This window comes from Falco biarmicus, chromosome 2, assembly GCF_023638135.1.
Source record: "Falco biarmicus isolate bFalBia1 chromosome 2, bFalBia1.pri, whole genome shotgun sequence".
Classification (NCBI taxonomy): domain Eukaryota; kingdom Metazoa; phylum Chordata; class Aves; order Falconiformes; family Falconidae; genus Falco; species Falco biarmicus.
Genome location: NC_079289.1, coordinates 34,310,773 through 34,333,304, shown reverse-complemented (window position 1 = coordinate 34,333,304; position 22,532 = coordinate 34,310,773). Strand labels below are relative to the sequence as shown.

Genomic DNA, 22,532 nt, shown 5'->3' with positions numbered 1-22,532 from the left:
GAAATAATTATTTTTCTTAAAATAACTGATGTTTTCTCAGTCCTGTATCACTCATAATTACAAATAAATGTGCAAATGTAAATCAACCACATGGTGTAATTTACACTGTCACAATGAATTGATTCTTCAAGATTGGGCAGAGCAGCTTTACAGCGTAACCTGGGAAGAGCAGGATAACAAGCGAACTCCGTGCTCTAGCACATCGACCCAGTTCAGCAGAGCACTTGCATATTCTTGTGTAACGTTAAATACGGGAGTATTCCTGAATCGCTGCGTACGACCGCTGCCTGCCGACACACATCTGCCTGTCAGCACACCGTACAACATGCGCGGAGGTGAAAACACGCACACAAGTCCTATTAAAGCCCAGTGAGCTCTACAAATACTTGGATCGCCCACAGGGACAGGTGCACATTCCCAAAGATATCAAGGCAGAAACTGAATTCCAGAGCTACCTGATTTGCTAAAACGCTATGAACTCATATCAACGCTATGAACTCATTTTCTCTGCCAAGAAGCAGGGAGCTGCCCGTTATCACTGCTGAACTCCTTCCAGAATCTCATCAACTTAATTTGAAACTAGAACATATACTTTTACATGCCACTGCAGCATGTGGTCCAGACCCACCCTAAACTGACCCAAGAATGGCTGGAAGAAAACTGGCAGGCTTCTCTCCTAAGATTCTGGCCCCTTGCCAAGATCGCTCCCTTTGCTTTTCTACAGTCACTCTAAAAAATAAAGCATCATAATATAGAGTAATTTTTAAGGGACTACATTTAGGAAGCTCACCCAATCGATGGATAAAAATAAGCATTCATGAAGCCGGATTCTAAACTATGTTTGGGGCGCACATGTTTTTTCACCTGGAGAGGAACATCTCCCAGCCCCAAAACAAAACATGCACTGCGTGGTATTTCTTCTGCTCCATCACCACGATTCTGTATCTTTCCAGCTGCAACATGGTCGGGAGAAGGACCAGCTTACCAAAGCCATGCTGCCAAGACAGAAGGTGTGCACACACAGTACTGCAAGGTTGTTCTTTTCTGCTAGGGTAGCTGTAATGAATTCAACCCATCTGCACCAAAAAATATATATAAAAAAGAGTAGTATCATACACTGTAAACAGAGGCATAGATTTTAATCAATCTATCATCTAACAAATGCATCTGTTTTATTTTGCTACTGAACACAGCATTTCTGCTTTTAACTTTACACAAGGTCTTCAGCAGCCTCCTCCTTCTAACGCCTGCAAATTTTCTAGATACTCGGTGACAGCTTCCATCTCTGCAAACTCCAGTAGTCTGTTTATTAGCTTATCCAGTGCTTCTTTCCCACTCAGAACTTCCTATGGAAAAAATAAAAACAGACAAAAGCATTACTGACTGTACGTCAGCATCATTCCGAAATGCTGGCTACTCAGACAAGATGCTCCTGGAATGCACTTTGCCTGGAGTCTTATCTTGGTGCATCCACTTGCTCGTCTTTGCGGCTTCCCCATGTGAAAGCAACATGGCATGGTGCCCCGCAGCAGGACCTCAGCTAGCTGCCTGTGAAAAGCACAATGATTCTGGCAGCAACAAAAGGAGCTACTGGTGCCTTCCCACCATGCTTTCATGTAACCCATGCATTTACATGAAAATCCCCTAGCAAAAACAATCGAGGCTTGAAGAACCTAATTTAAATACTGTTGCTCATGCCCAGAACCAGTTCGCCTTGCAAGCAAAGCCCAGCTAACTTTTGTTAGGCAGTTCATGGTTCCAGTTTCACTCAAGAAAGTAACGAGTTTCCAACGTTAAGTAACTGCAAAGCTCAACTAACAAAAGTAATTTTTATGCAGTCATGGAACTTCTTCCCATTCTCCCCCACCACGGTACTTGTGTGCCTGTTGCCCACTCCATTAAATATCAACCATTCCATATTCAGCATGCCCTGTGGTTCCTGAAGCTACCCAGGACACCTGTGGGTACAGCTGAAAAAGTGTTGCTCCTTATGCCACAGCACTAACAGTAAACTGGATACCTAAGCCAAAATATTGAAGGGTCTCCCTAAACTTTGTCCTATAATCCGAAACATTTTCATAAATCTAATAACAAAAATGCATTATTAGGTATTTGTTTCCCTGTAAAAAACCCCAATAAATAAATAAGATTCATGCCATGTGTAGAGATTTACTCAGAAATAAGACCTCAGATAATCTTAAAATGAAAGCATTCAGTTTCAGTTTCTTTTAACTGTGGCCTGCACGGGAAACATAAAAGTTTTCATTTTTGGCCACTCCAGCATTAGGAGGAAGAAAGAATGACTTAAAAAAACAAAAAAAACCCAAACCAAAACAAAAAAAGTCCTTCATCTCACGTTTTCCTTTTGCATGTACTAAGCTTCAAGGATCTCAAATGCCCCTTGCCCAGTTTGGCTGAGGGACTCAGAGTTCACTAAGGACTACATGCTTGATCATTTTTCATTCATATAGTAGGAGAAAAATACACAGACAAGTAGGCCAGTGAGTTATATCCTGTGCCAGTGATCTTTCACAGTATTCTACAACAAGGCAGGAAAAAAGTTTAGCGTTTCTAAGTCTACGATGTTTTGTCAGAGCACAACTGGCTATCTGATTTCCTCATATATATGAATTTTTTAATTTTTCTAAGTTTTCACTAAGTTAATTGTTTCTCCTTATGGCACACATAAGTATCTAACTTTAAATACTCTCATAAGCAACCATTACCTTGATATTGCGTGCATCATATGAGATCCTGTGGTCAGTGACTCTGTCCTGGGTGAAGTTATAAGTACGAATCCTCTCTGATTGGGCTCTTGTTCCCAACTGCAGCGAAGCAGCAAAAAAAAACTTCTATTGTATTGCGTTTTAAAAAGAAATATCAAATACTACTCTAAAACAGCATACCTAGAATAAACTTTCATGGATCAGCCTGTTACAACTACAAATCTAGTGGTCACTGGTTTAGCATATGGGGTTTTTAAAATATTGTGGCATTACTAAACTGTATTGTTTGTGATTCTGTATCACAGATCAAGTTTTTACAGCCTCTAGTACATTCTGTTCCAGCTCTGTCACTGGAAGAATTGAGTAACTCTCAAAAGTCACATAAGGCAAGAGGTATGTTTATAGGAGACATTAGTTCAAAAAATGTGGTCTTATTTTTGGGGGGGTTGTAGCTCCCACAAAAAATAATGAAAGTAGGCACCGTTATTAACAGAAGCAGCACAGTCAACGTGTAGCAAAGCAGTTCCACTAACATTTGGCTGTCGGAAATTAGCACTGGAAGAGCAGTAAATGAAGAACACGAAGAGTAGTCCTCTAGCGGTAAAGTGCAAGAATGCAAACAATTTTAAAACAAATCCAGATGTAGCATTGTTGTGTGGTTAAATGCTTTATTGAAATGGAGAATTAAATGCAAAAACTGCTTAGGGAAACGGGTGTCTGCTTCAGTGGGCTTTTTTGAAAATTTCACCTGCACTCAACACACATATTTTTCAAAACAAGGAATTTATTGAATAAATTCTGAAACATTAAGAAAGGTAATTTACTTTTGCCTGATTTTCTGTAGTACTCATACAAATATACATCTAAGTACTTTATGCATCTTTGAAGGCTCTCAAGCTAAAATTAATAACAAAAGATAAATGGCTTGCCACTTAGAGTGACTGGGTTAATAATATGCAAGACCAATACACTTAAATGCAACCTGCAATTAGTGATTAAATAGCTAAGCTGGAAATTTTGGAGCACTGAGTAACTCTGTAATTCTGAAGCATTTTTATTCCTGTTGATCACAGCTGAAATTTGCACTACAAATGGGAAAATACTCAAAGAAAGAGAATAGAATGATAGCACATTTCAAGAGAAAAGCACACTTAGCAGCACAACTCGAGGTAACTCTTTTTACAGAAGCTGTTTCGTCCTTAAAAGGTTACCTAAACCGTATCAAGCAAACTGCTACCTAACCACAGAGTGGCACAATTGTTGATATACTTGTTTCTTTCAGAAGCTCTATATGGTCTTATGAAATACTCTGGTTTAGAAACAGGTTAAAATACAACTTCTGATCTTAGTTTTTATGGAAAATAACGTTTTACTGATGCTCTGTTTGTGTAACTCTGGCCATAATAGAGGGATTCAGTACATGATGTTGAGTGTTGCCTTTTGGATAATTCCAGCTAGTCTGACTCTTCTTTCCAGCTACAGTTGATGTCTATTTTCATTGCCTGCCAGAGAAGTCTATAACAGCACTGAAGGGGGATAAGTGAAAACCAGGATTCCCATCTTAAAATACAAGAGTCTCCTTTGCACACCTTTACACACATTTATTTGCACTGTCACTGTCACTCAAAAACACCAAAAACAAATCTACAACATAGCACCCTCTCCAAATTTCAGCAATCACATGTTCTCACCTGCAGTTTTCTGGTACTTTGCTCTTGACTTATTTGTTTTTCAATGATCTGCTGGTACAGCTTAGCTCTCAGTGTCCGCAGAGCTCTTTCCTTGTTCAACTGCTGCGATCGCTCCTGCTGGCACTCAACTGCTAGTCCTTTACGGAGGGATTCAAGAAGCTCAGATCAAAAGCCCATTATAACAAAGAACAAACAAGCTAAATTAATTCTAACACATTGGGCCAATGAAACCTTCTAGAGTGCTGGTTTGTAGGGCCTTTCAGCTGTATGATAAAAAGTCATTTTAACACACTGGCCAGAACCATTAGTGTGTTTTTAAACTCTTCACAGCTGCACCAGGGGCTCTGTTCAGTGCTACAGAAAAGTCAGGGGTATTTTAAAATTTCATGAAGCAAACAAGTTTCTGACATTGCCTCCAAAAAACAGGTTCACTCCAATTAAGTATCACATGTTAAAAATGTAATTTGCACAGTCTACAGAAGCATGTTTAAAACAGCGTATAACACAAGTGTTTAAAGTCTTAGTTTAGATAAGCTCTTGGAGGCTGAAAAATGCATTATTCTAGCAGAGAAAGGTATCTAAACAAACAATACTGGCGAATCTTGAACTTAATTATGAATCATGAAATAAAGTAAAAGAAAGGTCTTTAAAAGCAATTTAGTACTTATTTTTACTTCTCATTTGATTTCTGAAACAAAAAGGCATATAGGAAACAGCTGGTTTCAGCTCACTACTAGAATTTCCTGTGCTAAAAAGATTCTGCATCTGGACAGATAGGAGCCCACTGAATTTCAATAAACACAAATCCAGAAAAAGACAGAGTGATCCAGTCTATAAAGTACCTTCCCATCAGCATGTATTTTCCTTCCTATTCAATATATGATAGCATAACCTAGCACTGAACGCAAATCTTCAAGCCTCCTTTTTTTCTTAGTCATGTAACTACACAAGCTCCAGCTTGGCAAAGCACACCCTTGGCTGTCAATGGCCATTATTGCTGAAGGTACAGAGCACACAGCACTAAATATTTCCACCTTCCATCCCATCCCTGTCACCCTCCATTTATCCCTTCATCCTTCAAAGACAGCGTATTCATTAAACGCTCCCTCTGAAGACAAAACTGGCGTAACAGCAACTTGCTGACCACTGTGCCACTGGTACATACCCCTTTTCTCACACATTGCCTGGCTAGAAAAGGGGCTGAACCAGAAGGGGCTACTTCCTTTTTTTGGTATAAGGCCCAACCCTGCAAAGACACTCTAAGAGACAGCTTGCAGAATCACAAGCTTTCTCTTCAAGACACATTTAGGGTGAAGTACCAAATACAGCCAGACTTACCTGTGGGAAGGTGTACAATTCTCACAGCACTATCAGTTTTGTTAACATGTTGCCCTCCTGCTCCTTTGGCCCTGAATGTATCTATACGCAAATCTTTGGGATCCATTTTAACATCAACCTAGAATCAAAGAAAATTACTACTTTCTGCTCATTCTAAAAATATTTGAATGTCAATGATACTCACTGTAAAAAAACCCCACAACTTCTCAAAAAATTACTCCTTTACAGTTGTTCCTGACTAACAGCTATAATTACTATACTTTTTAAAAATGCATGTCAAATATCTCTACGAAGCAAGTGATGCTTTAAATATTTCACTTATTTTTTCAGACTCTCACTCCAGGTCCTTCATAAAACAAGACATTCAAAACCCTCCTGGACGTGATCCTGTGCAACCTGCTCTAGGTGAACCTGCTCTAGCAGGGGGGCTTAGACTAGATGATCTCCAGAGGTCCCTTCCAACTCCAACCATTCTGTGTGATTCTGTGTGAAACAAAACAAAATCAACAACTTTTTTAAAAACCACTAGATTTGGCAGGAAGAGTAAGAAACAAGCAAATAATAAAAAAATACTTTCAAACAGCGTTGCAAGAATCTTGTTCACAAGTCAAGCCTGAATGATTCTTGCAATAGGGCTTAAAAATATCTAACTGAGGAAAAAATGGGTGTATCCAGACTGCAGCATTGGAAATACGAGTCCGCGATGACCTGGGCCATAGTTTGAGCTCAGTGGATGGGAAAGGAACATTCAGATCTGATCAATGTTGCAAGGAAAGCATTACAAGGAAGCAAAGAACCTGCAGAGAAAGTCTACAGGATCTGTTTTCATTTATTTTGTGTGTAAATTGCTGGTTTAAGTGAGAACTTTTGTTATCAGTGAGATCTCAGAAAGACCAGACAACACACACTCACTCATTCAAATTCAAAGCAGGTTGTCCTCGATTTAACAGAGGACACCAATAATTTAAATGACATCAAAAAAATAAAAAGGACTGGCAGAATCACACTACTGTGCAACACTGAATATTTCTTGGATATGTTTCCTGTCTTAATACATGAAGTAATTTAGAACTGGCTTACTCATAGCAGGCAGCTTTGTAGGCGTTGGGACTGGAATACTCATTGAAACGATCGTTGGTTTACATGCCACTTCAGGCAATATCAAATGTCTGCGGAGTTGCTTCTGATGACATTTAAACACGTAAGGTACAGAGGCAAGGACTATTGCTTTCCAGAGTCAGAGAACTTGTGGTTCACTTGCTGGGACTTGCACAAAGCACTTGGGTATCAGTAAAATCCCGAAACAGTAACATGGGTTTAAATAACACCCACTCCAATGCTAAAATAGGAGAACGGGGATACAGCACCTTACCACCCTTACTTAACAGTTACTTTACCTCCTCTGGCTGAGGAAGGACGATAACTGACATTGTCCCAGTGTGAATACGCTGCATTCTTGATGATAGGCCCGTCTCAGGGATTCGCTGGACTCGATGAGTTCCTCCTTCATATTTCAGATGCCTGTAGACATCATCTCCCGAAATATGAGCAGCAGCATGATGCAACCCACCTAGAGAGACAAATAATGTGTGACAAATACAGCACAGAAACACTGCTTTTAATTTCATCGTTTTGGTAGAATGTCTGAAGAACCGTTGTACCTATCTCTGCTGGCGTATAGTTCACAATGTCAAAGGTCCACCGTTTATAGTCTGCATAGTTCTGGTACATCTCAAACATTTCTTTAGTGAACTGTTGGCAGATGTCTCCTAAAAATAAAAAAGGCGCTACAACATAAATAGCAGTTCACAAAATGGCAGCCACCACTTTTTAGATTTAGTTGCAACTCTAACCACAGTCATCAGACAGATTAATATTCTTCTTTAGAAAGTGTTACTTCATAAATTAAAGTATACAAAAGGCATTAAGAACAACCCGTATGAGGCTTAATGAAGGTGGATGGAGGTTTGAAGTAATCTTTACTGTGGGGACTTTGCTGACCTCCGGTTGTTCTGCCAGCTGTCACTTCTAATATGACGTGACTTCTATCATATTTTTCCTTTGGCACTAGAAGCTGGAAAAGCTGGAAAAGGGAAAAAAAAAAAAAAAAAAAGGTCATTCTCTCCTTCATGACTCTGTATCTCCTCTGAATCAAATTTACAGCCAACCTTCACAATTGCCACAGCTTGAGCGTACACAACCACCGATTTCTTTCAGCAAACTAGTAAGTAGGACCAAAAAACTGTCCAGGGGCTATTGCAACGCAGTGCAGTGTGGAAATGGGTTATGCTGGTGCAAACGTAGGAAAGCTAGTTGAAAATTCAGTCCTGCAAAGTCAGGTGCCAGGTCATCTACTCCAGCCTCAACTACCTAAGAACACAAAGTTATTAGCCATAACCCAAACAAACTTTACATTAATCTTATTTTTCAGAAAGTTTCGTTTCATATTACTTTAATCTGAATGTAGAAGTGAGCCCAAACATACGAGCTTCTCCACTGAATCGTTTCGGCTACTCTGCTTATAATTAATTTCCCCACTCATGGGGTGCCATTAGCCGAAGAGAAAATGAAAGACTGCAAGTTCCAATCAGAAATCTTTCAAGAATGCATGTTCCGCTGCCACAAACAGTTGCTAGGATGTCATGTCAAGTCTCAATAGCACGGACTCACTATTTTTTTAATCCCTTTCAGCATCTGCAGACAGACAAGCAAGCAAGCAAAAATGACTAAAATAGTAATTTTCTAAGACACAATTGTCAGTTAGAAGCTTATTAATAATTAATGTTGCCACTTCTTTTTAGGGAGAATCCAGAAGCTGGACTTCTGTTTCATTAAATGCAAGTGTCAGAGTCTATTGGTAAGATCACAAAGGAATGTTTATCTGACATCTTTATTTAGAAAGCTGTGTAATTTTACCTCAGGCTCACCTTTCTGCACAACATGTTGATTTTTTTATCCAGGGCTTCCTTCTCTTCTAAGGCAAGCTCTAGAAGTTGTTTCTCGTCTCTTCCATCTAGCTCTAAATTCCAGCAACAGGAACAGATGTTAGCCAATCTCACCTAGCTTAGAACAAATTGTAATACAGCTGCCCGAGGACGGGCATTGCAGCACGTAAAAGCTTGGAGTTGCATTTTGCCAGCATGAAATACCAAGTAAGAGCAGCCCAAGCCCGGATGCATATTGCTAACTAAATGATCATATTTTTCAGGTGTGCTGGAAGGAGCAGTGGATCTCTTACCTCTCAATCTCTACTTTATGGCTCAAAGGCTGCATCACAGAGATGTCAGTCCCACCCGACAGTTATTTATTCTCAGTTATACTGATGGTTATGTCACACAGATTGATAGTCCAGTGTAAGTCCGCAAATGGATTTGACAAAATACATCAAAAACACGCTTGCAGACAAGTACCACCTCAGTTTCCCTTATTACAATTTTTCATGCAACAAAATCTTTTGTTTCTAGACTAGCCCAGAAACACTCCTCTATTCAACAATTTGTAGGCAACTCATTAAGGTGAGCACTACAAATAACGGTATGATGATAACAATGAGGTTTCTAACCTTCTGTCTCCTGCTATTCCAGAGGCCACTGAGATGTGGGAGTTATGGATGCAAGTCATCAGGATATGGGAGTCCTCACCTGGACTCTGCTTTGCTTAAGGAGATTCCCTTCCCCTCCCTTCAGCACATGAGACCACAATCTGGAGCACCATGTCCAGTTCTGAGCTCCCCAGTACAAGAAAGGCATGGAAATACTGCCGTGAGTATTTCTGCCAAGATGGTCACGGGCTGAAGCAAAGGATGTATGAGAAGAGGCCAAGAAAACTGTGTTTGTTCAGCCTCAAGGAAAGCAGGTGGAGGGGAAGTTTTATTGTACAACTACCTAACAGAAAAGACATTGAAAAGATGGAAACAGACTCCGTATATTGTGATAAAAGGAGACATAAGTGGGAATACAGAAAATACTGATGAGACATTAGGAAACCTATTTTAAGGCTAAGGGTGGTCAGACACTGGAACAGGGCCTCAGAGAGGTTGTAGAATCTCTATCCTTGGATATAGTCCAGAGTCAACTGGACAATGCCCTGGGCAACCTGCTCTAACTGGTTCTGCTTTGAGCAGGACATCAGACCAAATGACCTTCAGAGGTCCTCTTCAAACTAAATTATTTGATGATTCTGTGATTAGATTGCCTCTTCCCACATTTTAGAGCTAACCACCAAAGTAGGAAACATTCTCAAGGAAAGCCAGCAGAAACTAAACCTCTTCTGCTATGGAGGCTCCGGTTTACAGTAATTAAAGATGCTGTTCAGTTAGCATTAGATTATACACTAAGCAGAAACTTGGAAGACAGTTGGGAGTCAAGTGGAAAACCTGCCACTGCCAAAACAGGGAGCACATTCTACTTCTCATCTTTCTTCCCACTGTTCTACCAGCTGAGGAGTGGCTTTGTCTGAGATGCAGCGTAAAAGTGGACGCTCAACAGCTGAATGCATCTTCTGGCCTTGCATCACCAGTCGCCTGAGCTCTGGATTCTGCAGCAGGCCCGTGCAAGGACTGTGAGCTCCACATCTCCAGGATCTGGAGCGTGGTTCCTGTTCTCAGCACCTAACACACATGCACGTTTACTGGTGACCTCAGCAGCAAGCGTTAAGAACTGAATGGGCTGGGATGTTGAGTCAGCTTTGTGCACTGAGCAAGTACAGCAGCAGCTCCTCTGTATCTGAGCCTTTCAGTTACGCTCTGGGGTTTTCTTCCTTAAATACAAAATGTCAGATCAACACTTAAACATGGCATCTCCCGTACATAAGGGAAAACCATACACATTTCCCTAACAGTATGTCACAACTCCAACCCAAACCTACTACTGAATCAAAAGCTTCTAGCTGGTCCAAAAAGCATCATTATTAATTAGTTAAATAAACAGTATCAAATTAACTACTGTCAGCAGAGATGAAAGAATGGTCTGGTGGTGACAAATATTTTTATTCCCTGAAGGGGTCCTCAAATATTTTCAAAGAAATATCAGCTTTTGCCATTTAAATTGGAAGCTGGAAATTCAGGGCCTAATGAAAGTTCATGTCATTTGCTCAGCAAGCATAATTTTCTAAAACTTATTTTTTCAATTTTATTTACTCAGTATCTAGTTGGAATCCCATTTTAAACAATGACGGGTGAAGTCTGCATCTATCAAATGTATTAGGCTCACTAATTTTTTTTCCTTAAGTTCACACCGCTCTTGGTTCTATCAAAATGCAACCTTTAACAAACATTTCCAAACTATTCCTGCTAGATGGATAGCCCTGAGATTCCAGATGATCCCTACTCTCCCAAACCGGCAGTATTAAGACCTCAAACTGAAGTGAGGTGAGATGAAAAATGGAAGGATGTGGCTGGATGCAGAAAGCCCTAGCAGCACACAAGCTCCCAGGAGCAGGCAGGACCAGAGTGTTCCAGGGCTGGGCTGGCTTAACTTAAAAGCTTTCCTCAAAGTCTGGGCAATGAAGTTGATCACAAACACAGCTACCATTTTGAAACAAGTAAGTAGATGTGTTCTCTATACCTCTGCACATGGCTTCTAACTCTTGAACTTCTCTTTCAGCCCATTTGATTTCTTGAAATGCAGCTGCAATGGGGGACAGATTGGCACATCTTCTCCTCAGGGTTCTTTGCTCAATGTCATTTATTGAGTCAGTATTTAACAGATTACTAACTTGCTGGTATTCCTTGCTTAGAGTCTCCAGATGCTTCTGCACAGCCTCATGCTTCCACAATGCTCGAGAATCCTGATGTTTTTTCCTGTGCTGATTGCTAAAAGACAGAGCAAATCTAGCTGTGTCCAATAAAGATTCTGGCCTCCAAAACCCACAGTTCTGCAGTCCCACCACATAACCTATCTTCTTTGCAACAGGAGGGAGAAGACAGCTGTGAAGTTGACCATGACAGCAGCAATTGGCAAGGAGGCTCTTGAAAAGACAGGCCCTTTGGAAAGGTTTCATTTTCTTACTTTTCCACCACCTGAAATTAAAAGTAGATAGTACATGGACCAGTGTTATTATCTAAAAAAAGAGAGCATTCCATTTAAAAAAAAACCCAAAACAACCACAACAAAAATCCCAAACAAACAAACCAAAACAAACAAAGAGCAAGCAAACAAAAACTGTATCAAGCCCAAATCTTGTTCTTGATTACACCAACACAAATGCAACTGTCATGGACAAAACTATTCCTGTTTTAGTCCTGATTTAAACCAGAAACTCTTATCAGCACGATTGTACTGACTGAGGGTTAGAAAAGGTCTCTTCCCTTTCCTCCTCAATTTATTTACGCTGAAAATTTTACGCTGGAAGATGTCTCTTCCCTTACCTCCTCGGTTTATTTATGCTGAAAAATGGAAAAGCTATTGTAGATGCGGCTTTACAGACAACAGCTTCATTTTGCCATATGTCTCATTGGAAAACTACGACCATTTCATACCTTACTGGTGAAAGAAAAATATTGCTGAGAGAAGACAAATCCATACTAGAGGTACACAATTCTATAGAGGCAATGTAAGATATGTCCAGTGTTATGTGCAAAACCGTACCCACTACCATAACAGGATAACATTTTGGCAGGAGAACATTAGGAACATTGAGGTGACCCTGCAACAGATTAGTCAACAGGACTACAATACACTTGCAAGAAATTACGTACCCATATACATACTATGTAAAACATGGGAACAGTGCTTTTGTGCCCTGCGTACTACTTCCCATGATATATTTACATATAAGTGACAAATATTTTCCATCCAAAAAGTGAATAAGAAGCTGGTACTCTGAAATGCAACCTCTGCATTTCTCTGAGACTTGGCCTACAGTTTTGCAGAACACAGGCTCCCCTTAGCATCCCTGTTGCTCTAGGAAAGACCTCTTCATTTTGTATTATCAACATTGCAAACTATGTTATGAAATTTTATGGTGCTCAAAAACTTTATATTTGAGTGCAAGGGTCTACCAAGAGGACTAAATTGAAATAATTTGTATTCTAGGACTACTCACACAGAAAAGGTTTAACAAATAAAGAAGCACTCCTTAATACCTCTGCCAGTGCCACAATCGCATCTGTCTAGGGATTTTTACAAAAAAGTGGCTTCAAAGAAAATGAGAGCATGAAACTTTTGTTACAGGATCTCCGTGAAACATACACTTCAGTTTTCTAACACAATTAGTTTTTACTCATCAGTAACAAGACATTCTATGCATCTTCAGGCATTTTATTAACAAATTACTATGGCATTCTAACTACTCAACTTAGCCACCATCCTCTCTATTTACTTTCATCCATTTGTCCACAACAAAGAAAGAGCAATACACAGTAAAGCCAGAAGTATTGTGCCTTCCTTGCCTGGATGTCTGTTTTACTACCTTCCCTAGATTTCCCAGCCAGCAGGTGCTGTTGAACCCACAGGGCAACTTCAGCACTGCTTTAATTTACAGAAAGCCGCCGATACCACTCATGGATTGCTCTAGTGACTAAAACCAGCTGTAGAAGAAGGATCATGTTCCCTCCACCACGCACACAGCAAAAGGCACATATCTGGCTAATCATCCACAATCCCGGACTTAGTTGCTCAGGGGCACATGTAGACTCAACTACAAAAGACTTAATTCCAATGATGATACTGGAATTGCTCCAGATCAGCATGGCCCATTGTCATTTGTCAAGTGCTAACCATCATTAACTCATTTTCAAAATGTAACTATTTTAATTAATTATATTAAATACAAGCATCTAACTCAGTTTTTACTGGTGTAGTTAAGAAGCGATGTACTCAATAATAGATTTGTAGTATCGCTTTGCCTGAGCTCTCAGATATAAAATTCTTGGGTTTCAATGCCTAAAAAACCCTAAGTAATGGCATGACACAGACCTTAAAGGAAGCCAGGAATTTCAAAATAACTTTCCTATGTTAAATAAAAAAGGTATCCCCTTTTCAGAGAAAAGAAATAAGCACATATAAAACTTTTACAGTGATATGAGCAGATGACCTATTAACTGCTTTCCCAACCAGATTTTAATAACTTTTTAATGTGACAAAATTACCTCGTACACATCGCAAATCAAAACCAGTTAAGCAAAAGTGACAGCTGTAATTGTCTTATTAAAGTAACAAACAAGCAAGCAAATTTATAATTTCCAGATGGGAAAGAGTTATCAATATTGTGAACACTTTAAAAGATTTTAAAAATAATTTCTAACAATCAAAGATGGTATCAACTCCATGCAACTGAATTCAGACACATAAGAATATGTAGGTACATGGAACAAGCACGTATTTCAATGCACACTGTAACAGGAACAGCTCAAGGCTGGGCCTCCAAGCCACTTCTCACACACCTCTGCCTCCCACCACAGCGACCCCGAGCAAACCCCCCAGAAGCTGTGCATGAAGTCCCCTGGCAGCCCTCCCCCACTGCAGGGGCTGAGGGTGGACAGGGAAGGCAGGGCTGCAGAGCAGGCAGGAGCAGCTGGAGGCCGCAGGGCTGTGAGGGACATGGGGGGCTCTGCTCCCCACCACCTGTCAAAAAGCTTTGGCACTCACTGTCCGCACACATCGGCGCCTGACAGATCCTGCCTCCAAACACGAGGTCATGGCAGATGGTAAGCAGAGCAGAAGAGCTCCAAGCCCCAGCATGCCTGCTAAAAACCATGACTCGAAGCATGCGTTGGCTCTGGCCCATGTGGCCAGCCCATGGAGGCACCGTACCGGCACCAAGAGTCTGTGGGTATCACTTGAGCAATGCTATCAGTAAAGGCAGACTTTGCTTTACTTTGTGAAATGCAAGCCCTGAAATAAAAAATGGGGAACGTGACCTTAAAAATAGATCTTTGTTTTCGGTATCTTCCTCACAGCTGCCCAGTAACACTCTGACTTCAGCAACACTTTGGGAGAAATGGCAAGAGTAACAACAAATGGGAATACACACTCCTGTTTCCAGCTTCTAAGCTGTTATATTACATACACTTTTCCATCTATTTTCCCAAAACATGAGCTGAAAATAAATGTCGTTTCAAATCTGGTTATTCAAAGATTAATTTCAGAGAAGTATGCATAAAACAATGATAAGTTCTACTTTATGTCAAAGCTCACTATTCGATTATATTTTAAATGGATTATTACTACGCTACTGAAGACAAATATCACTTACAAAATATTAATAAACATAACCACTCAGATTATCATTATGCTAATAGGCTGCAGCTTCCTAATAAGGTGTGTTTTAAAACATACTACCTATACACCATTTTAAAAGATAATATTCAACAGATTATACAACTACCTCCCTAATTATATTTGCATTTAAAGAGACTTAAGTAACATTGCTTTTTTTATACCTATAATCACCCAAAAAGATTCCTTCCCAGCCCCTGTTGTTCAACAGGATTTAAAAAAAAAGGTAAAAATTTGGCATTTGACACTTGTAATGTCGTTGGGGTTTGGTGAGGTAAATATTACAAAAGACTGAAAAGAAGACTTCAGACCTCATCAGCACATGAAAGACTACTAACAGCTTGTTTAGGTCTGAGGACAGATTCTGGCTCTGCTCCATCCCCTGGGACAGAAGGCAAGAAAACAGGTTAAAAGGCTCTTCCAGAGAATAGGTCCCAACCCAGAGATGATCCAAGGGCCACAGCAAACAGCACCCTGAAACCTCAGAGGTGCTTCCCAGGCCTGAGCCTGCAGTGCCACACTGTGAGAGATGTCATTGTCCAGATGTAATCCCCAACACGCATCATTCTTTTTCCATTATGACTGAGACCTCTGTGAAATGAAATAATAAAATTATCCTTGCATTTGGATGCAAACTGATATCTGAATCTAAATATGCAATCTGATACTAAAATCTTGGGAAGGTAATCCATGGGAGGACAACCAAGAAGCTAATAAGTACATGAAAACTGTAAGTAGACCACGCACTCAAAAATGTGTTATATAAGAAGAGGGTAGGCCAAGGAAAATTAAATCAGCTTCTACTCCAGCCAGTGATGGTTCTTCACTAAATCCTCTGATTAAATGCAATCACGATTCAGTTTTTATTACGCCTTGCAGGCGAATTCTTCATCTTAAGTGTGAAAATTGAGACTGCAACAAACTCTCTGCTCTCCCTACTCTCCCCACCAGGCAGCAGACCATGCAGGGACCACATGGCCAAAACAAAAGCTGGACTCACTACTGTCAATAGGGCTGCCAGATACACCGCCAACCACAGGACCTAGTCCATGCATCTCATTTTCAAAACATACAAGATACACTCTTTCCCAATATTTACTGTATGCTTTTAGAATGCAATATGGGAATTGAGTACGAAGAACGGGAAATTCCATTGCTGTCTGTGCTTCCACCCCCTTTATGGTTTGCTTTGATGCCTTAAAACCTGTGTGTCCAAAGCAGCTGCCTATGGAGCCAGTGGGGACCAGGGGTTGTGGGGCAGAGGCTGCTTGGGCCAGGGTGCCACTGCCTTCCTCAGCAGCCACGGCAGCCCACAGGAACGTCAGTGCAGAAGGGAAGAATGACAGCAGAAATACAGCTGGGCTTCACGACAGACATGGCAGCCCTGTACTTTAAATCTGATAATCCTAACCTGCCAATTGCTTTAGAAACTGGAGGCAAAGAAATGGCTCATCAGACAAAACGGGCTCCAGGCCTCACAATGTGCTTGGCTTGAAGGCAGGGCCATGCCACACAGAGGCCCTTTTTTACTCAGGGGGCCCAAACTGGGTTTAGCGGTCTGCAAACATTGTGCCACAACTTCTGCAGATACCAAGTGACGTTGACAGGTCATGGATAAAGTGAGAGACAGGGCAAAATCACAAGCATGTTATAAAGTATGTATTACTTCAGTATTGCTCCCCCCTTTCGACCCCAATGGTTTGTCAACGGACTTCTGAATTCTTTCTGTTTGAAGGAAAAACTGGTGACAGAATCATACACGTCTTGAATACAGTCCTGTTTATTAACAAAGCCTTTAGAAAGAGCTTTGTTTTGCCCAGCACAGTGGGATTAAATGACAAGAAGTTTTCTTGACTGCGCTCCCAAACCTCACTTTCAACTAGAGCTCTGCCTCCCCCAAAAGCTCGTTTGTTTATTCTCTCCCAGCTAGTCTACAAACGTTTCTTTTATTGCCTCCTTGCTTTCCTTTTCTTGCTGCTTTTAACACAGATTTTTGACACTGACACATGTCTAAATGCAAATCGAACCCCTGCCTCTTATTTGCAATTTGCCTATTTCCAGACAGCGTTTTTTCCAGTATTTGGACTAGCAGGAAACAGAAACCTTTAGCTGCCAAGAACAGACTTACTGCTTCAGACCGAAGGTCCACCTAGCACAATATTTGCCTGATCATCTTGGAGATGCAATCACTCAACCCAACTGGAGGCATAATACGCCTTTTGCTAAGACAGAAAACTAGAGTTCATAAAGTCAAGGCTTCAGTTCGTTATAAAAAGTGCTGAATACACGCTCTGAAAATGATGCAGCAGGGCAAAGTCAAGCTGGCCATCCTTGTTGACAGTACTGCTCTGAAAAAAATCAGATAATAAACACAGCAGTACTATACCATATAGCAGAAAACAGTGAATTGGGTACAGCTTGTGGAAAATACACATACTGCTATCAGTGATCCAAGTGACTGACATCATTAGAAGTACGACCTAACAGATACACACAATAAAGATAGTCCTGCTACAAAGAAATGTATTGCAAGACCACACATCTAAACAAATGAACAAAACACCACCGAAAACTACCACCATCCACAAAAACAGTGTCCATAAACTGATGTTCAGATAAGAAGAACTAGGAAAGCATATGCTGCAGTTCTCTAATATTCTCCTTGCCTTTGATATTTTCATCTCAGAAGGCTTCTTAAGCCTACCACTTTTTTTTTTTTTTTAATTAATAGTCCCCAAGGTAGGCCATCATCCAGGTTACTCTCTTCCAAAAACTGTCTACTCTCTTGTTCCTTGCTTTAGCCTGAAAGAAATGCAGCTATCACATCCATCAGCTTCAGCAAGACTTCTGACAAGTCAGACGCACTGCTTGGGATCACCAGTCAATCACATAGTCACCTACATTATGAGTAACCAAAAAAAATGTGCTAAGTACACAGCTCTTCTAATTGGGTCTCGTTATACATGCTTGCTTTACTGTGGCTATTTACTGTGGCTATCTATCACGTTCATCATCTGGGACAGTACGTGAATAACCATTTTATTACAAAACTAGTATCCTTTTAAAATATACCAAAATATAATTAAGGTTTTAAAAGGATAATGACATAAACAGATATTCTAATTGAAACTGCCTATTTTCTTTCCCTGTAAGATGGTCTTTTTAACTGGTTGTAACCTTGACGGTTTAACCAGTTTTCCTCCTAAGTAAATGGCCCAGGCGATTTGGTCTTTGTGTTTCTGGCTTTTTTGTTTTGGTTTGTTTTTTAAATTTTTGCGAAGATTCATTTAAGAGCAATTTCTGGGAATAACAAGAAGAAAAAATTGTTTTCAAAAGACCTTAAATGTCCTTTGGCAAAGGAGCCAAGCCATGAATAAATGCTTACTGTTCTAAGCATGCACGATAGTGCTGGCAAGTTTTACATAACCCACTGCTGAAAAATGCATTAATGCAATAGATGACATCCCCGCCTGCCGAAAGTCTGACTGCGAAGTTTGCTGTTGTTTCCTTAAATACCAGCCAGGGCACAGCGCGCACGCAGCCTCTCGACGCTCTGCAGTTTGTCTCCTCCAATACCTCCCAGGCTTTCCGGCAGCCGAGCTCTCCACAATCCCAGTTTAAGCGAGCCGCTGGGATGGCGGCCGCTAAAACCAGGTTACCAGGGGCAGGGAAGCAGGACCGCGAGCACACAAAGCCCTTCTGCCCTCTCACCCGCGGCCGGCGGCAGCCGAGCGCCGCAGAGCCCTGCGCGCCCCGGCCCCGCGGCCCCCGCCCCGCCCGCGCGGGCGCCGGAGCCGTTATTTGTCACGCCCGGCGGGGGGAGCCCCTTCCCCCCGGGGCGTTGCCGAGGGCTCCCCCCCGCGGAGCCGGCTCACGGCAGGTAACCCCTGCGGGGCCGCCGAGGGCGGAGAGCTACGGCCAGCGCGCAATAAGGCTTCCCCCGAGGCCGGGCGGGCTAAGCGGATACGCGGAAGCGCGCCGCGGAGGATCCCCTCATGGCCGACGGGAGGCGGGGGGGTACGTGGGGGAAGCAGCGGGGGGCCGCCCGGCGGCGGTGCGCCTGCGCGGAGGGGACCCCGGCTGCCATTTTGCAGCGTCAGCCGAGCGGCGAGGCCTCCCCGGCAGCTGCGCAGAGGGGCCGCGCTCGCGCGCAGCGTCTGAGGGGAGCCGGCGGGGAGGGCGGTGCAGGCCAATGAGTTAAAGAGTCGCCGCCGCCGCTCGGGCAGGAATCGCGCCGCCGCCGCCCCGCGGAGTTCGGGGCTTTCCTTCCCGCCTCCCCTCCCTCGCACCAGCGGCCGTCTCTCCCGGGCCGCCCCCACCAGCGGCAGCCTTCTTCCCTCTCTCCCTCCCTCCCTTCCCTTTCCTCCCTCCCGCCGTGCCTGCCCTGGGGCCGCCCGCACCATGCCGTCCGTGCCGCTGCCGCCCAAGGAGAGCAACCTCTTCAAGCGGATCCTGGTGAGCCACCAGCCCTGCGCCTCGCTCCCTCCTTTCCGCCGCCGCTTCTCCCTCCTCTTCCCTCTCGCACGCCGGCCTTGCTCGGCGCCCTCCGACCCGCGGCGCGGGTTACTTCGCCTGCTGCTGGAGTTGGCTCCGGTTGAGCGAAAAAGGATGCGGCGGCCGCGCTCGCCTGAGGGGAACCGGCGTCGCCGCCGCCTCCTCGTCCCGGTTCGTCCCCGTTTCCGTCCTTTGTCTGGGGCCCGCCGAGCAGGCCGGGCGAGCCCCTCTCGCTCGTGTGGGGCGCCGGGAAGGGTTGGTGTCGCCCCCGGCCGGGCGAGGGCGGGAAGGAGGGAGGGAGCCAGCTACTGCCCGCCGCTCTCCCGGAGGCCGCCGTTCTCCTTCCTACCCGCCCGCCACGGTAACTCCAGAGCTGGCCCCGGCTGCGGGGCTCGGCAGCCCGCCGCCACCGCTCCGTCCTCCCCGTCCCTCCCGCCGTCAGCGGGCGGCGGCCCTGCCGGCGTGGGCGGGCCGTTACCCGCGCCCGGGGCGGCCGTGCGGGCGGCTGGGAGCGGCGGCCGGGGGGGGCTGTCACACCACCCCTGCCGGCCGCACGCCGGGGGTCTGGCTCGAGGGTCGGTTGCCGCTCACCTCAGCCGCCTGCGGACCGTGTCGCCGCGTCCCGGAGGCGGGAAGGAGCCCTCGAAGCGCGATGCGAGTGCAGCAGGGATTTGATGTTGCTAAGTCGACCTCCGCACGTACTTGGCGGTCAGTAAGAACGGCACTTTTAGTATAGAGACTAGATTAAAGCTAGTTCACTGAGCAGTCTGAAGTGAAGATGTCTGGTGGGTTAAAGTATCCCGACTCTGTACGCCCTTTGGGAGATTCGTCTCTTTTAGGTGCTGGGCTACTTCGACTCAATTACCATCTCGGGCTGATTCAGCTCTTTGAGACTTACTGGTGAAAAGGACATTTGGTGTTTGTGAGGTAACTTTTAAGAGAGAGCTTACTTTTAAGTTTCTACTCAATTGCTGTATGTTTTATAATGCTTTACTGAAAGGAAAAAAGCTCCCCCCCCCGATAAAAGTACAACCCACACCAAAACACCAGGCTTCCCCTTTTGTGAACTTTTTCCATGTGATAGTAATCTGTGTGAGTTTGAGCCTCAGCAAAGTCGAGGTATTTTGTGCCAGTTGCTAGTCTGCAGGCAGAGCAGGTCTCTGCAGCACGATCATAATCTGTTGGCTGGCACAAATTTCTTCGGTTATATCAGAATTTGTTAGGTGATTTTCAATACTTCTGTGGTTGAGAGGTGGGCATTTTGGCTTCAGGAAGCTGAGCTCAAGATAAATGACGTGTAACGCCTGTGTACTCTTATGTAGCTGGTTCATTTCAGCAGGTGCTTCAGAGCCATTCCCTTTTACCTGCTTTGGGTAGTATGCAGTTTTTAGAAAGACTTCATGGTTCTTAATGGTGATGTGTTGCTTACTGCATGCCTATGGTATGCATCTTAGTAAGTCATTCTAGCACTCCTCTTTCTCTCTGCTAAAAATAAATGACTAATATTAGAACAGTTAAGTGATTATTCTTACTAGTAGCAAACAAGTTCACAGTAGCAGTCACTTTGTAGCTTTTTCAACTGAAATAGAGAAGAGCTTTTCTAGACATTTGTTTTTGTATGAAGCAGGGGAGGAAAAGAGGTGCATAAAACTTCAATGAAGCTGATACAGAAATTTACTTCAGGAGTAAAATTCTCAGGAAATCTGAATTTCTCAGCCTTCAGGAAGTTTAACTAGTCACAGTTCCTGGTGTTAATCACAAACGTTTACTTCTTGGCTTGCTACTTCATAGATTAATAAGTCTTGAAGCTTGATTTTTGTACTATTTTTTTCTAGCTAGCTTTGGCTTAGTGGTGCACTTTTTCTGCAATACTAATGTCTGTGTAGTACAGACAGAACCCTTCAGTTGCATGACATGTTTCAGAGTATTTTAGTGTAGTAGTATAGCTCGTAGTGCTAAAAGCTCTTTAATGGAAGTGCCTCTTGCCTACTTTAGCACTGCCAGAATACTTGAAATTACTAGGGATGCTGTGGGCATTTTAAAAATTGGAGGTGGGGTGTGTATGTGGGAGGCTGTATAATAAGACCTTCCAAGTTTTAATCACTTGGAACAGATGTGAGGAAACTGTGCTCATATATTAAAAGTATTTTTACAAGCACACTGCAGAGAATTAGCAATTACAAAATGGGAAACTCATTTGGAGATCACGAAAACTACTTAGGAGTTGGTGCCTTGATGTGTGCATGTAACATGTGAGACAGGTTATCAAAGTCTGAACAAGGTGACCATGTTAACAGCAGACCAAGCTTAGCGAGCTGCCCAAACTAGTGTGGTCTCATGGAGTTCATGTAAGCTGTGAAGTCTGCTCAGGAAGCTGAGTAAATCATCTTTAAGCCATATCAATTTATGTGCCTGCATGCTTAGCAGTTGTTGAACAAGCTGACCTAAAACTAGCTGTGATGTTATTAGGGAACTAAGAGCAATTGCAGCATACCTAATAGTGTCTTAGTTTCTCAGTACTGCTGTAAGGTAGTGCTAGCGCTCATATTTCTTGCTGTCTTGACTTCCAGGTCTGTTTCTTAAGCCCTACTTTCACTCTTCCACAGTGGCTTTTTCTCAGACTGGTGCTCTTCCCTTGGAAGCTCTGATGGTGCTTACAGGTGTGATGTTGCTTGGGAAGGGTGGGGTCAAGCTCTTCTCTTTCACTTCTTGAGTCACTCAGCATGGAGGAAGTGTTTGAAAGCTTCCTGGCTCCCCCTTCATGGAAAGAGAACGGCATCCATAAAGATGAATTAATACAGGAATGCTTTTGTGTTTCTTGTCACTTAAAATCGGTCTTCAGCTCATGTGGCTTTAAGTGAATGGGGCAGATGCAATCTAAAATAAACATGTACATGTGATAACTTCAGTGTTAACAAGATGCATTTTTAAGTTTACTTACAGTATGCTTAGGCAGATCTTCTATTTTGTGTATTTAAAACTGAGTTGTAAGCTTGCCTTCAGAGTATGTTTCAGTTTTAAGCAGCTTTAATTTTATTTTTTCTCCACCTGAGAACCCAGATTAT

At 42.9% G+C, this 22,532-nt stretch overlaps 2 protein-coding genes across 12 annotated transcripts in view; one reads left to right on the top strand and one right to left on the bottom strand.

Moving 5' to 3' along the window:
• Positions 1-1,113: 1,113 nt before the first annotated feature.
• Positions 1,114-19,509, bottom strand: MTRF1 (mitochondrial translation release factor 1). Of its 6 annotated transcripts, XM_056329918.1 has the most exons (11): positions 18,359-18,678; positions 14,616-14,684; positions 11,320-11,774; positions 8,683-8,774; positions 7,757-7,838; positions 7,417-7,524; positions 7,153-7,325; positions 5,756-5,873; positions 4,418-4,554; positions 2,727-2,825; positions 1,114-1,346 (listed from the first exon to the last, which is right to left on the bottom strand). In XM_056329918.1, the coding sequence occupies exons 3-11, from the start codon at positions 11,753-11,755 to the stop codon at positions 1,224-1,226; spliced, it is 1,368 nt and encodes a 455-aa protein (XP_056185893.1). In that variant the 5' UTR covers positions 11,756-11,774; positions 14,616-14,684; positions 18,359-18,678; the 3' UTR covers positions 1,114-1,223. The 6 variants fall into 6 exon arrangements, with proteins under 6 accessions (XP_056185893.1, XP_056185892.1, XP_056185891.1 ...); XM_056329917.1 differs by lacking the exons at positions 14,616-14,684; positions 18,359-18,678 and adding an exon at positions 19,374-19,509; XM_056329916.1 differs by lacking the exon at positions 14,616-14,684.
• Positions 18,707-22,532, top strand: part of NAA16 (N-alpha-acetyltransferase 16, NatA auxiliary subunit) — a 78,872-nt gene continuing 75,046 nt past the window's right edge. The window contains exon 1 of one of the 6 annotated variants that reach the window (XR_008820462.1): positions 18,707-19,428. Coding sequence is in view for 4 of the 6 variants with exons in the window: in XM_056329904.1 (XP_056185879.1) it covers positions 19,375-19,428 (54 nt within the window). In the remaining 2 variants the exon portion in view is untranslated. The remainder of the gene's footprint in view (positions 19,429-22,532) is intronic. The other 5 variants (XR_008820463.1, XM_056329904.1, XM_056329903.1 and 2 more) reach the window with 5 other exon arrangements.